The following is a 15,546-nucleotide window of genomic DNA, read 5'->3' as shown; positions in this document are numbered from 1 at the left end:
AGCAAGGTGTGTGCACAACCTGGATCACTTTACAACAAGCAGAATCAAGTAGCAAAGCTCATTTTTAAAAACGATCGTGGAATACTCTGTGATCAGTGTTCTATATAACAAGGCCATTTCCAAATAGAATAGAAACAAACTAGAGAAAACAACTGTTTACATGGTGCAGTGCATCTCCTTCTCACAAGTCCTGTCTGTTATTAATCACAAGATTGCCTCACCAAGCAAACCCAAACAATCTACTCCGCGTCATCACTTCTGATGATTGCTCAGGCTATTCACTACTAATCCAGAGGATGTTATGAAACGTGAGTCAGACCACTTCCGGCTTTCTGGAAGTGCAAGGACTCTATATATGAAGAGGGAACTTCCTAGTTGAGATACTGGAGCAGCAGGCATCGGATTTCTTTACCTGAGAAGGGAGACAGAGGCCAGCATGCACAGCCTTCCTCTGCTGCTGCTGCTGCTCTGGAGCGTGGGGTCTCATGGCTTCCCAGCAGTGACTTCAAAAATGCAAGAAGATGATGTGGAGATGGTCCAGGTAAGTGCTGAATTTCAATGCCAGAAATGGCAAAGACTTTATTTGCATTTTCCCACAGTACATTATTTACATTTTTCCCATTTACAGTACAGCAGAGTAGTAGTAGTTATTATCTCAAATTTATTTAAGGGTGAATTTTCTACAAAGGTATTTTTGTTAGAATGGTCACGCTCCCCAAATATGTATGAACAAAAATGTAGCCATACATAGACACTTCTTTTCTAGTTGGAGATGAAAGGGAACTAAAGGAATGCATAAAGATATGCATATTTGACTCTACAAATTATAATTCTGACTTCATAGTAACTAATGGTAGGGACATTACTCTCTGAAATTAGTTTCTACCAACGATAAAGTAATTAGGACCATGAAATCTAAATACAATCTTTGGAAGTAGTTCCCTGTTTCACTAAAACTTCATATGGCAAATCTTTAGAAAAATGAGCGAGATTTTCCTTCCAGCGTTAGAATAATATTATCTTTTACCAGAAATACCTGGAGAACTACTACAACCTGAAGAGTAATGGGGAACAAATTGAAAGACAGAGAAAGAGTAGCCTTGTGGTTGAAAAACTGAAGGAAATGCAGAAATTCTTTGGGCTGAAAGTCACTGGGAAGCCGGATGCTGAGACCCGGAAAGTGATGAAGCAGGCCAGATGCGGGGTGCCAGATGTGGCTCCGTTTGTCCTCACTGAGGGGAACCCTCGGTGGGAGAGCACGCACCTGACCTACAGGTAACCAGACTGAGCACCAGACTGAGAATGTTACTTCCCATCAGAGCTGTAAGAAATGAGGTCCGATATGTTTCTGTTGTGCTTCATTTTTAGGATCGAAAATTACACACCAGATTTGCCGAGAGCAGATGTGGACCACGCCATCGAGAAAGCTTTTCAACTCTGGAGTAGGGTCTCACCCCTGACTTTCACCAAGATCTCTGAGGGTCAAGCAGACATAATGATATCCTTTGTCAGGGGAGGTAAGCTCTTCTTGTAGTACGAAAGTATCCTGACCTTAACTTCACCTGACCCCTTACCTCTTCAGCTTCACAGCTAGAATTCCTTGTTTAAGAGAAATGTTGATTTCGTGGACTTAAGGAGGGAAACTGTATCCCATTGGATGGAAGTCTGTTGGATGCTTAGCAAAGCAAGGACTTGCTCCCCTGTGTTACCATAAATAAGAACCGAGAAAAACATACATATGTTGAATTCTGTTTATTGCAGATCATGGAGACAATTCTCCCTTTTATGGATCGGGAGGAAACCTCGCTCATGCTTTTCAACCAGGCCCACATTTAGGAGGGGATGTTCATTTTGATGAAGATGAAACGTGGACCAGTGATTTCAGAGGTAAGTCAATTAATCTTGCCTTTCTCAATTCCCCCACCCCTTTATGATTCATTGTAATAATTAATAATTTAACTGAAAGAATACATTTATAGAAGTATACATTTTCCCCTACTGTTTAGAAAATCCATGGTACATTTAGAAAAGTGTAAGGAAAGGATATTCCTGTTAGTAACAACATCTTACTGGCTACACATAGGCCACACTAAAATCTGTATTAAGAAAATGTTGAAAATCCTAATGGTTTACTTGTGGGCACCTCCATAGAATTTGTAAGATTCTGTGGGAGTCAACTGAGGAAAGGCTGTATGTGCTTTACATAACCCCCAGCACTGAGCAGGTATCAGTTTTGTAAATAGGAAAACATATATTAATAGAAGTTCTTGCTTCTCTGAAATAATACATATTATCTAATCACTGGCAAGACTGAGGAGTCTGTGCTAGACCCTCAGGGGACTGAGTTTGCCTTTTTATTCTATCAGTTTAGGCTTTAACCTACCTCTTCACTATTAATGAATTCCTCTCACTTTAGGAAAAAAGTTTTATATGTTTTTTAAAAAGCTGTGAAGAAAATATGAGCATTAGTTCTTGTAGGGTTGTAGATTACTCCCTAATTAAATATCTTAAAACTGAAAACATTTCAAGTAATCACAAATGGGTTTATCGGCCCTTTCAGATTACAACCTGTACCGTGTGGCTGCCCATGAACTGGGCCACTCCCTTGGACTCTCTCATTCTAATGATATTGGGGCTTTGATGTACCCCAGCTACATCTTCAGCGGTGACGTTCAGCTCTCTCAGGATGACATCAATGGTATCCAGGCCATATACGGTGGGTATAACGGAAAACATCACAGACAAGGGGCCCTTACAGCAGCCACTCACTGTACCTTTTACGAAGCTGCCTTTTATTGTTCACATAATTTTCCCATGCCAGGCATGCTAACTCCAGATCTCCTTTTCTCTTAGGACCCTCCGAAAACCCTGTCCAGCCAGTGGGCCCACAGACCCCACAGGTGTGTGATAGTAAGCTAACCTTTGATGCTGTGACTACGATTCGGGGAGAGGTGATGTTCTTCAAAGACAAGTAAGACATCAATTTTCATTTTGTGTTTGTAATAATAATAACACTCACTACTGTGGATCCATATGGGTCACTACTATGCTTCACACATTACTTATATTTGTTTACATAGTTATATGGTAGCACTTTTTTGCATGGGAAAAATCTAATGAACTTATAACAACTTTGTTTTCCCACATGTATTTTGCCATTTGATTCTAAGGGAAAAAATACAATTGAAGCAGAAAGCCAGTAAATATAATCCCATTTTACAAATCAGTAAAGTAAGGCAGAGAGAGAAGGATAGAGATCCTTAGGGCACAGCGCTCATCAGTGGCAGAGTGGGAGTTGGTCTTCTGACTCCCACACCAGGGCTCATTCACTGGTGGTGTTCTGATGTGATGATAGCATGTACTTTACTGAGATAAATCAGTCCTTCTCATAACACCATCATGCTGATTCCCTTTAAGTATCACAGCTTCTGTTCTGGAAAAGATGATTCTCCCAAGCCCTGTGGTGGTGACATGTCTCTGTGGCCCCCAGAGGCCCAGAGAGAGGTAGGAGCCACCATGCAAGAATTCCCGTAAGTTAGAGAGGCCCCTCTCTTAGGTGGGTGGGAGCACTCACAAGCTTCCCTCACTCATGTGCTTCCCTCTGCAGCGTGCAGCCTCAAAAAGGCTAGGGTCCCCTCCCACATGAGGAATAAACCTACTCTATGTACTGTACTGATCCCTAAAGGACCAAGCAAAATAATAACACAGTCTTCTGAGCGATGCAGTCCACAGCACATAGAGAGTAGGGGTGCTCAGAAAGTCTTGATTCTCCTCAGCTACTGTTTGCAGTGTCATCGCTGCTGTTTTAATACATTGTGGTCATATTTACCCCAGAATGCAGGATATTGGCTGCTAATGCATTTCATCATTGTCTTCTTTACCAATTTTGATTGTAAAAGAGAAGGCTGGGTGTAAACTATCCAAGGTGTGGCTCAATTCTGGGAGTGCTGAGGAAATAACTCTGGGAGTGTTGAAGCAAATCTCTCAGTATAGCAGGGCACCTATTCAAACAAGCATTTGAAGGATTACTCTAAGGAATAAAACCAAGTCTAGAATATGCAGGAACTAAAGGGACACTGAGATCATTTAAATGACACCAAGTCATGAAGACATGGAAGACAAAACAGTGCTAGTGACTGACTTGTCCAAGGCCTCACAGTCAGTCAGGTGCAGGGCTGAATCCAGAAGTAAGATTTCTGACGGCCAATGTCATAGTCTCCTGTGGCCTAGAATCTGGAGATGCTTCTGTCAGCCCACATGACAGTCTATGCTTTGCTATTTCCCCAGTCCCTATCAATTGTGGAATCAGCCTTGTAAACCACCAACCACAGCAAGGCAAAGGGAGAGGCTGCCAGACTTGAGTTTAAAATTAACCTTTATGTCTTATCAGCTGTGTGGCCTTAGCTCCCTTCAACCTCCCTGATCTTCATTTCTTATCTGTAAAAAGAGAGTAATATTTTCGTACAGGGTTTTGTGAAGTAAGGCAGGATGTTGGTGCAGGGCCTGGGTGTGGGAAGTGTACACTGCTGTAGAACATCAGTGCTGTGTTCCCGCTGGCCTTGGCTACAGAGGGATCCTACGGGCTCGCCGAAGCTGAGTTCTACAGTTTGAGAATTTTGCAAGATGGCTGTTAAACACAACCATCATGAAAAGTTAAATTACATCAACTCACAATTATATTTAAGCCAAAGATAATAAAATTAATTAAAAGTCACCCCTTTGTAATTATTTTACCATATTTTACTTTTTCTTTATATTCTTGTTGTTGTTCATACCTAATGTGTTTGTGTGGTAGGAATGCCACACAATGGGGTGCTACCTCAAATCTTTCAAAATCAGCCAGAGCGACAGTATTTCCACCCTGGAAATACACAAATGCTACAAGCCATGCTACTCCTCCCAGCCCTTGCCTTAGAGAGCCAGGTGTTAGACATTTACCAGCACATGACTAGTGCCAGTGGTAAGAAGGAACTGAATGTCAGCCAGAACTTGCTATAGACTAGATCAAAACTTTTTTCTCTTTTCTTCTATTTTTCAAACCAGGTTCTACATGCGCATTAATTCTTACTACCCGGAACCTGAGCTCAATTTTATCACTGTTTTCTGGCCAAATCTGCCAAGTGGACTTGAAGCTGCTTATGAGGTTGCTGATAGAGATGAAGTCCGGTTTTTCAAAGGTAATGCTTCCAATTATTTTATGAATTAACTTTTCATTGGCTGCAATATAAGAGAGTACTGATTCCTTTCTCTCCATGGAATTTAAACATCTAAGTCTCCCCAAATCAATGTCAATCCATCACCTTAATTAAGAATCACATAGTGTTAGAAAACTGTACTTGAACAATGATTGAAATAAAAAAAAAAAAAAAGAATCACATAGTGCATTTCTCAGGCATTTTAAATAAAAAACATATGACTGGAGATATAAATTTTCTGGCCTGTTTTATGAATCTAGACTCATGAAAGTATTTACTGTGAAAACTATTTATGTATTTTAAACCCTCTCTACACCCTCAGGGATGCTGAGAAATACAATTGAGATACTTGGACCAACACTGTAAAAAGGATGCAACAGAAACATTTGCATTGTTTGATGTCCTAGAGCTATTTTAATGCAAATGACTCTCCTGAGAGGGCTGGGGAGGACCTCTCACTGGGCAGCGGATAGGGATGCTGCAGCCTTGTGATCAAAGGGTGATGCTCAAACCAACAATGCTGACATCACCTGGAGTTTGTAAGAAATACAGAATCTCCCTGAGCATAATGCCCTCAAGGTCCATTCATGTTGTCAGGTCCCACTCCAAACCTTCTTAAATTTTAACAAGATTCCCAGGTGATTTGTATGTATATTAAAGTATAGGAAGTCCTGAATTACCATGAAATGACTATGCCTGAGGTGGCATCATGAACTCTTTAGTCATTTAAATATCCTGCTTTGGATAAAGTCCCCAACTCCATCAACCCATCACTTGCAAAGATGCTGTATGTTAGAATCATCTAGAAAACTCTTTAAAATATAATTGATTTAATTTGTCTGTGGTAGGATACCAAAATGAGTATTTTTAACACTCTCCCTGGTTCATTGTGCTGTGCAGTAGGACACTGTTCTAGCAAGACTAAGCTGGAAATCTGCTCACTGTCTCTTGGTGCCCTGGGTGAGTGTTTCATCACTGTCTCTTGATTGGCAGGTCATAAGTACTGGGCTGTTCAGGGGCAGGAAGTGCTGGCCGGATACCCCAAGGACATCTACAGATCCTTTGGCTTCCCCCAAAGTGTGAAGAATATTGACGCTGCTGTTTTTGAGGAAGCTACTAGAAAAACATACTTCTTTGTTGCTGACAAATACTGGAGGTAAAGACCGAGTGCAATAGATGGCACCATTTACGAATGATCGTCATGCCTTAGCTAGCTGCCTTTTCTATGAACGGCTGTGGCCAGTCCAGCATCCAAGTCTCTTGATTAATAACCATCGTGCAATACCTGTGCCAGGAATCCAGGGAGCACTTGGGTCTGAATTTGAAAAAGAAGACGCAAAAAGGAGGGCATTTATCCTCATAGAGCTACTTTAGCCAATGGAATTTATCTTTAGTTACATTGTACCTTAATAAGGACACTGTGTGGCACCAAATGGAAAATTAAAATTGGATGCTGGAGTCTAGAGGGGCCTTGCAAATCCTCTAGTCTACCCAACATCCTACCTCACCTCGTCCCACTTGCCCACCTTCATTTTACTCATGACCTAGGGAATTAAAAGTTCTTATTACATTCCTATTGGTGAATTTCCTGTATTGATTTTGAGAGGGCTACATGTTTAACCAATGGTTCTGACACTTTTAATTACTTTTTGACCAGGTATGATGAATACAAACGGTCCATGGATGCAGGTTATCCCAAAATGATATCAGCTGAGTTTCCTGGAATTGGCAAAAAAATTGATGCTGTTTTCCAGAAAAATGGTAAGTAAATGTATATATATTTCCTCTATTTTGTTGCCATAGAATAGCATCAGTATTATTATGTAGAACAACAAATACCAACAATTATTTGTTCTCACAAATGACTTGGATTTTTCAAGAATTCAAGTTAAACCTAGAAATTGTATAATGTAGTAAGTCTCTTTGGTTTTGTTTCTAGGATTTCTCTACTTCTTCCATGGAACAAGGCAATACAAGTTTGATCCTAAAACAAAGAGAATTTTGACTCTCCAGAAAGCTAATAGCTGGTTCAACTGTAGACAAAATTGACCAACTGCTTCTATGTTGAACAGAAAATTTTATTTTGAGAGCCCAAGGAAGGTATTTTCATGAAGAACCAAAATGTTTTAAGAATACAAGGCTATTAAGTATAATTTTCTTTATACCTCATTCTGCACATGCTTTTTATGATTTAGAATGCCATGTTTTATGCACTGTTATAATTTAGTTCCACAAATGAGTGCTAAGGAAGGTCAAGTTCATGGCTTATCATTACACATCAGCCAGTTTTGGAAAAAAAGAGAAGCTCTTTTTCAAAGTATAACACTCTGACACCAAACCTGGGGAGCAACCCCAGTGATGAACATCTCCTTTCAAGAAAGAAAGAGATATGAGTCTTCACCAGAGAAAACACAGCTCAAGAACACCTGTGCAGCCACTAGCTTATTATCCTGATGCACAAGGACAACTTTCGTTACAGAAAATAAAATGTTTTATATTTGGAATAAAACCTCTTTGTCTCTACTGTTTTATACATTTTCTACTATACTTAAGTTATAATATTGTTATCCCCTGATTATAGCGCCATACTTACAGAGCTTAAGTTTTAAATTTGAAATGGGAAGTAAACAACTATGCAAAATATTCATGGTGGAAATCAAGAAATGCAAAAAGTTCAATTATTTTTCATTCTCATAGAATTTACATCATATAGAAGGGAGAAAAAGTCTATTTCCCTTGTCTTATAGAAGTATTCCAAACTGGTTTTAGGTAAAGTATTGATGGCATGATAGAGTTTTCTAAAGGGACATTCTTCTCTCTTCTTCTGGGTGCATGGAAGGACTATGTTTTCCCACAGTCTAACTCCCTATAGTTGTAGGGGTGGAGTGAGCAGTGGCGTCTGACTCGCCGTGGCCTATGGACTGTGCCCAGAAATGACCAATATCACTTCCAGATGGGAACATTTGATTGCTGGTACAAATCTCTCCAGTGGTCTCCCTCTGCTGTGCTGATTATATGGGGCAGGTCTCAAGAGAATTTGCATACGATAGAAGAAGCTTGAATGTCCACTACTCTAAACAGTTACCCCAAATTTCAGTAAATGTTGCTTAAGAGATAATCTTTTCCTTTTGCTAAGCTATGAAGATTTTAGATTTTGTGAAGGCTGAATAATCTAATTTTTCTAGACAAGGACTGTCTAGTCTTTCGTACCTGACTGGGGAGGATGTTTATGTATGTAGAAGTCTTGCAGGGAGCTTCCAGTCTCATGAATTCTGAGTCACTCAGAAGGTACCCAGAGTGTTCCCAGGTTTTCCAAGTCCATAGAGAGTCTTGAGAATATTTTGAGGTGCTCATGATTCTGAAGAAGGAAGTTTTCAACTCAAGAATGTGAAGAGCAGTGTAACCTCTCCTTTGGTCAGTCTCTCCCTCTAAGAAACATGTTTATATTGAAGTATAACATGAATGCAGAAAAAAGCACATGCCATAAATGTTTATACTAATGAGTTATTGCAACATTAACAACCCATGTAACTCTCACCCAGCTCAAAAAAGAGAACATTGTTGGCACCACAACAGGACCCCCCAAGTCCCTCACATCAGTGTTCACCTCTGTGCTAGCTTACTTCTCCAGGATCAGAGCCTGAAATGGGAATTCCTTACTGTGGCCATGGGGGAGGAATGCTTACAGGAGAAGAGCAGTAGGGGAAACATTTTAGAGTGCGGAAAATGCTAAACATGGTAAAGAATGTGATCTCAGACAGAGATTGCTCTGATCTTATGATCAGGGAGCTCTGAGCAAAAATTGAATCAGTTAGTCCCACATGGAGGCAAAGGAATGAGCCTTGTGCACCCCTGTGTCCATCAGCCATCAGCTGAGGTCTGGTTTTAAGGGGAAGGGCAGAGAACACTGGGCATTGTCAGCCACCACCCCTCACAGTGGCCAGAAGGCTGGCTTCAGCGGTACTGAAGAAGGTCTGGATAACAGCACCAGGAGCACCCACCATGGGGCTCTGCTTCCGAAAGGCACCCACTGCTTGACTTGTAACATCTTAGATTAAAGTTGGCTATTCTTGCACTACGTTGAGTCAAGAATATGTTCTCTTTGATGTGCCTTATTGTGCTCAACACCATATGGGTGCATTTTATCCACTGGCTTTGGGCTGGTCCAGTTTAGGGGCTTTAATAAATAATGCTGCACATACTGGGAAGGGCGCAGACACAAAAAACCCAGAATGTATTTATAAAACATTGGGTATTTATGTTTACATGTTTAAACTTTGGTCACCTTCAAAGTACTCTACATTTGATGCAACACACCTACTAAGACATTTTTTCCACTGCTCAAAACAGTTTCTGAACTTGTCAATTTTGATGCCTTTTAGTGCTGCTGCCGTTTTTTGTTGTGTCTCTTCCATATCAGCAAAATGTTTCCCTTTGAGAACTTTATTCATCAGAGGAAACAAAAAAAATGCTGCTCAGGGCTAGATCAGGTAAATAGGGAGGGTAGGGTACAGGGGTCATTCTGTTTTCAGTCAAAAACTTAACAGTCAGCATGGTATGGGCAAATGTGCTTGTAAGTCACACATGAAATGGGCAAGCACGTTGAAAGAATCTTCAAAAACTATTTCCCTGAAGCAGAATGCAGCCTCTCCCAACAAAGCCAGCTGGTACACTGATACAGATGGGTTCCTAGAACACTCACCTAGCAGGGGAAGCCAGTACAAGGGGCCTGCCCTCCAGAAGATAATTCTGGTATGTAAGCATTTCTGTTGATTATATTCCTAAGAGTGCAGTTGCTAAATCATAGAGATTATCAGACACCTCTTCAGATCCTTCTTTCACCTCTTCTGTCTTCCATCCTAACCACAGCAGCAGCGACAGATTCTGTGAAGGTTTTAAAACAACCTCTATATTGACAGCTGTTGTCCTGGCTGATGTGGCTCAGTGGTTGGAGCATTGTCTTGTACACTGAAAGGTCGCTGTTTCAATTCCTGTAAGGGCATGTACCTAGGATGTCTCCCAGGGCACATATGGGAGGCAACTGATCAATGTTACTCTCTCACATTAATGTTTCTCTCTCTGTCTCTCACCTTACTCTTTCTTAAAAAAAAGTCAATGAATATCCCCAAGTCTTTGAGTGAGGAAAAAAATACGTACGTACATACATACATACATACATACATAACATAAACTGACAGCTATTCCTGGGCCGGCACAGTGGGCTTCATGCTTCCCACTGTCAGGCATTTCTGCCTTTTCTGGTGATGTTGTATCAAGCTTTGCTGTGGGACTCTCTCAGAGCTTGTGCACATGCAACCTAGAAGTGAGAAGAATGATACCTTATAGAGCAAATATTGTATCAATGTGAGATAAATGAATGCATAAATGCATCTTCTTTTCTTTCTTCAGAAGGGTGTCCCTAAAATATATTTCAAGTGGGTCTTCAGTCCCATAATGAGCAACATATGTCTCATATCTCTGTCCAGGTGACAATTCATCTTTATTTTGCCTCACTTTCCCTGCTTTGTTCTCACTGGCCCTCAATTCAGCCCTCAATAGGCATTTATGCTTAATTTTTTGTTCCCGGCTTTGCTTTCTAGGAATGCCACATAAAGATAGTTTGTTTAGCAAGTGGGATAGTGAAAATTCTTGGTCTGTAGTATCATCACAGTTTCTAAGAATCTTGCCTATGGTTGAGTGTGAAGAGATAAAGGTGAATGGTGAGGTGTTGAATAATCAGGTGGTTGTGACACTTCAATAGTATGAGAGGAATGGTAATTACAAATGTAAAGTTGATTGGTTAACTGCTCTGGGAATTTGATTGAAGAAAGAAATAGGCTTAAGACAAACAAATATCAACTCAAGACACTCTGAAAGCCAACAGACATTAATGGCAACACTTAAGGAAATCCTGTATCTGTTGCAGATTGTCTGAAAGATCAGTTCCAGATCTAACTGCAAAATTGGACAATTTCTAGTTAGAATAATGAAATGTATAAACTTGAAAATCTTGAACACCCCAATTTCCCTAAAATTTCCATATGAGCAAAAATTGTATCTCCCTCTTGCCAGAGGAGTACAACCTCCCTGGTCTAGAGAATCAACAAAGACCTTATCTGAGTCAATCCTCCACAAGATATTAACTCCTCCCAAATTGTTTCCCTCACCCATTATTATTTTCAGACAAATAGCTAAGGTCAGGTGTCAGCACAGTTCAAATCCTAGCTATAACAACGAATCATTTACAAACCAAAGGAATTAGATGATCAGGCCTTTACCGGGGGACAGGTGTAGGAGGGTACCTTAAAGGCATTGGACTGGGGCAGGGAAATACAAGGCTGGACAGGGAATAATTTGTTAACATGTTGCACTCATTCATGACTCAAGAGTCTATATTCTAGAAATGAAACCAAGAATTTGTCTGATACTCTGCTGACATGGATTCCCAAATCTTTGGTACAATGATGTTTTATAGTATACTAGGTAGAGATGCCCAAACTCCTGTGGTCTGATGTTATGGAAGGAGTCAGAGAGCATAGGGAGATGGAAACCTTAGAATGATTTTATCACATGAAATAAGAGCACTCATCACTGGACTCTGTTCCCTAAGGAGGCCCAGAAGACATGCCCTTTACTGAGCCCATAAGGAAGACACTAGTGTGTAAACACACTGGTGTCTCATTGATACACAATGGTGCTTATTCTCTGCTTTGCCACTCTCCTCTCTGTGATGCTAAGCAAATGATTTGGTCTTTCTGGATTTCAGTTCCTTATCTCTGAATAAGGGAAAATAATATCTTTCAGGATTGTCATGAGGATGGACAAGGCCATACCACCTAGCATAGAGCCTGCCATGTATACAATATTGAATTAATGGCAATTGCCTTTTCCTTCCCACATCTTCCTAAGGCCAAAATTCTCCTTCAGGGTTATTGTCCTCCCTAGCAAGCTTCTCCCCACCAAAAATTGTATCATACCACTGAACCAACCCCACAAGAAATCACAATCCAAATTGAAAATATATATTATGTACCTGTTATTAATAATAATGACTTTTATGTTACAATATTTTAATTACATTACAATGCTTTCTAATATGTATGCCAAGTACTGAAACCACAATTCTGAGATAGGTCTAACCCGATGTTGATGATACTTTGAAATTATATAATCAAGGTATGGTTGAGTTAATTTATCTTTAGTCAGGAAAAAATATAATTCTATTATGACAAGAATTTTAGGGCCCTCTACACTAATAGTTAATTTGATAAAAAAGTTATTGCAGACTTACTATGTAAAAAGTACTGTAGTTGGCTGAAGGAAAAAGAGAGAAAGAAATGCTACTCATCAGCAGAGGTGAGTGCTTAGATAAGGAAGATTTGAAATCATTCTCCATTAGATATCTCAATTCATCTCTTCCTCAGTACTTGGGAGTGAAGAAAAGAGAATAAAAAGAATATTTTTAAAAAAGAAAATAAGAAGAGGTAGGTAGGAGGAACATTTCAGTCTAATACGCAATTTGATTTAGTTCCATTTAATAGGTTGTTATTAAGTGGTTACTATAAACAAATCACTTATTCTGAAGTCCATAACATCCATTGAAAATAAGTGAACGGCAGAAAAGAATCAGTATACTCCTTCCCTCTCTCATAGGCTCTTCCTTCTTGCTGTGCTCCTGATCCAGGGCCAGTAAATCCATCTGAAAATCAGCAATAGCTATTTTAAACAAGGACTCAAGATGCAAAATATTTCTTCCAATAGTTTCTTAGACAAGAAATTCACATATTTAGACAATTGTATTTAACATTTCTTTTCATTTATCTACCCATTCCTAACCAACTTATATTTGAGTTTCAAATATAGTCCTTTTAAAAGAAAATTGCAAGAAAAATAAAGTACCTAGGAATAAACCTAACCAAGGAGGTAAAAGACCTGTACTCAGAAAACACTGAAGAAAGAAATCAAGGAAAACACAAACAAATGGAAGCATGTACCATGCTAACGGATTGAAAGAATTAATACCATCAAAATGTCCATACTTTCCAAAGCAATTTATCTACTAAATGCAATCCCTACTAAAATTCTGATGATATATTTTACAGATATAGAACAAACATTTCAAAAATGTATATGGAACCATAAATGACCCCGAATAACTGCAGCAATTCTGAGGAAGAACAACAAAGTAGGAGAGATCACAGTACCTGACATCAAACTGTATTACAAGGCCACTGTAGTCAAAACAGCCTGGTACTGGCATAAAAAGAGACACATAGATCAATGGAACAGAATAGAGAGCCCAGAAATAAACCCATGTCTCTATGGTCAATTAATATTTGAGAAAAGGGGGCAAGAGCATAAAATGGAGTAAAAATAGCCTCTTCAACAAATGGTGTTGGAAGATCTGGATAGCTGCATGCAAAAAAAAAAAAAGAAGAAAAGAAAAAGAAAAAAGAAACTCAACCACCAACTTACACCATACACAAAAATAAATTCAATGTGGATAAAAGACTTAAATATAAGTCATGACACCATAAAAGTCCTAGAGGAAAACATCAGTAGGAAAATCTCAAACATTCCACACAGCAATATTTTCACTAATAACATCCCCTAAAGCAAGGGACATAAAGGAAAGAATAAACAAATCAGACCTCATCAAACTAAAAAGCTTCTGAATGGCCAAATAAAACAGTATTAAAATGAAGAGAAAACCAACCATATGGGAAAACATACCTGCCAATGATACCTTGGACAAGAGTTTGATCTCCAAACTATATAAAGAACTCATATGACTCCACTCCAGGAAGACACAAAACCCAGTTAAAAAATGGGCAAAAGACTTGAACAGACACTTCTCCAAGGAGGACACACAGAGGGCCCAGAGACATATAAAAAGATGCTCAGCATCACTAGCCATCAGAGAGATACAAATTAAAACCACAATGAGATATCACTTCACACTGGTGAGAATGGCCATCATAAACAAATCAACAACCAACAAGTGCTGGGGAGGATGTGGAGGAAAGGTAACCCTAGCACTGTTGGTGGGGATGCAGACTGCTGCAGCCACTGTGGGAAACAGTATGGAATTTCCTTAGAAAGCTAAAAATGGAACTGCCTTTTGACCCGGCAATTCCACTCCTTGGATTATGTCTCAAGAACTCCGAAACACCAATCCAAAAGAATCTATGCACCCCAATGTACATAGCAGCACAATTTACAATATCCAAGTGCTGGAAGCAACCTAAGTGCCCATCAATAAATGAGTATATCAAAAAACTATGGTACATTTACACAATGGAATACTATGCAGCAGAGAGAAAGAAGGAGCTCTTACCCTTTGCGACAGCATGTATGGAACTGGAGAGAATTATGCTAAATGAAATAAGCTAGGCAGTGAAAGACAAATACCATATGATCTCACCTTTAACTGGAACATAATCAACAAAAGAAAAAAGCAATCAAAATATAACCAGAGACATAGAAATTAAGAACAATTTGACAGTAAACAGAGGGGAAGTGGGAGGGGATAATGGGGGGAAGGGTTTTCAGGAACTACTATGAGGGACACATGAACAAAACCGGGGGGAGGATGGAAGCAAGGTGGGGAGGTGGGTTTGGCTGGAGTGGGGAAGGAGTGGTTGAGGGAAAATGCAGACAACTGTAACTGAACAACAAAAAAGAGGAAGAAGAGAGAGGGATAGGAGAGGAGAGTAGATGAGTGTATGGGATGTATTGGGGGGAGGTTAGGGGATTTGCTTTTCTTCTGCTTGTCTCGCTCTCTCTCCGTCTCTCTCTTCTATTCTCTTTCCGTCCTGTGCCTTTACTTTCCTTTCCTTTCCTTTCCTTCCTTTCCCTTCCCTTCCTTCCCTTCCCTTCCCTATCCTTCCCTTCCCCTTCCCTTCCTTCCCTTCCCTTCCCTCCCTTCCCTTCCCTTCAGTGTCCTTCCCACAGGCCCAAAACATGCCAACAACACAGAAGTTTGCCCTGGTTTTTAACATCTCAACTCTTGCCTTTCCAGGCTTGTCAGCTACCTCTCAGTAAAACGCACAAATATGAATTATCTAGTCAATTCTTTTTCCTCTTTACCAACACATAATATAATTTCTTGGAGATTAATCCTTCCTTGATCATTCAAGTTTAGAAGGTTGGGTGAAATGACTGACGTAGGCTATATAATCTTTACTTTGAATTTTTCTGAATACTCCTAATGTCTTTCAGAGTAAGAAAACACATGTATGAACCATATTGTTTGGGCATAAGCATGGCCGCCATATAACAGGGCAGCCACTAGTTGGTAGACACAGAAACCAATAGGTGAAGGTGTTTTCCTAAGGTAACAACAGTGAGA

At 39.8% G+C, this 15,546-nt stretch overlaps 1 protein-coding gene across 1 annotated transcript; it reads left to right on the top strand.

The window, feature by feature from the left end:
- The first annotated feature begins 376 nt into the window (after positions 1-376).
- MMP1 (matrix metallopeptidase 1) lies at positions 377-7,323 on the top strand. Its single transcript, XM_028516495.2, has 10 exons — positions 377-541; positions 1,031-1,275; positions 1,369-1,517; positions 1,762-1,887; positions 2,561-2,716; positions 2,854-2,971; positions 5,044-5,177; positions 6,189-6,351; positions 6,853-6,956; positions 7,135-7,323. The coding sequence occupies exons 1-10, from the start codon at positions 437-439 to the stop codon at positions 7,242-7,244; spliced, it is 1,410 nt and encodes a 469-aa protein (XP_028372296.1). The 5' UTR covers positions 377-436; the 3' UTR covers positions 7,245-7,323.
- Positions 7,324-15,546: the final 8,223 nt, after the last annotated feature.

This window comes from Phyllostomus discolor, chromosome 6 (genome assembly GCF_004126475.2).
Source record: "Phyllostomus discolor isolate MPI-MPIP mPhyDis1 chromosome 6, mPhyDis1.pri.v3, whole genome shotgun sequence".
Lineage (NCBI taxonomy): Eukaryota > Metazoa > Chordata > Mammalia > Chiroptera > Phyllostomidae > Phyllostomus > Phyllostomus discolor.
Note: the sequence above shows the minus strand (reverse complement) of the source record. Positions and strands in the feature narration are given on the sequence as shown.

What these genes read in the sequence shown, in the direction of transcription:
- MMP1 (XM_028516495.2), top strand. Translation starts at nt 437, where the DNA reads ATGCACAGCCTTCCTCTGCTGCTGCTGCTGCTCTGGAGCGTGGGGTCT. An exon ending in GTGGACCAGTGATTTCAGAG is followed by an intron (nt 1,888 to 2,560) that starts GTAAGTCAATTA and finishes CGGCCCTTTCAG; the next exon opens with ATTACAACCTGTACCGTGTG. An exon ending in GTGATGTTCTTCAAAGACAA is followed by an intron (nt 2,972 to 5,043) that starts GTAAGACATCAA and finishes TTTTCAAACCAG; the next exon opens with GTTCTACATGCGCATTAATT.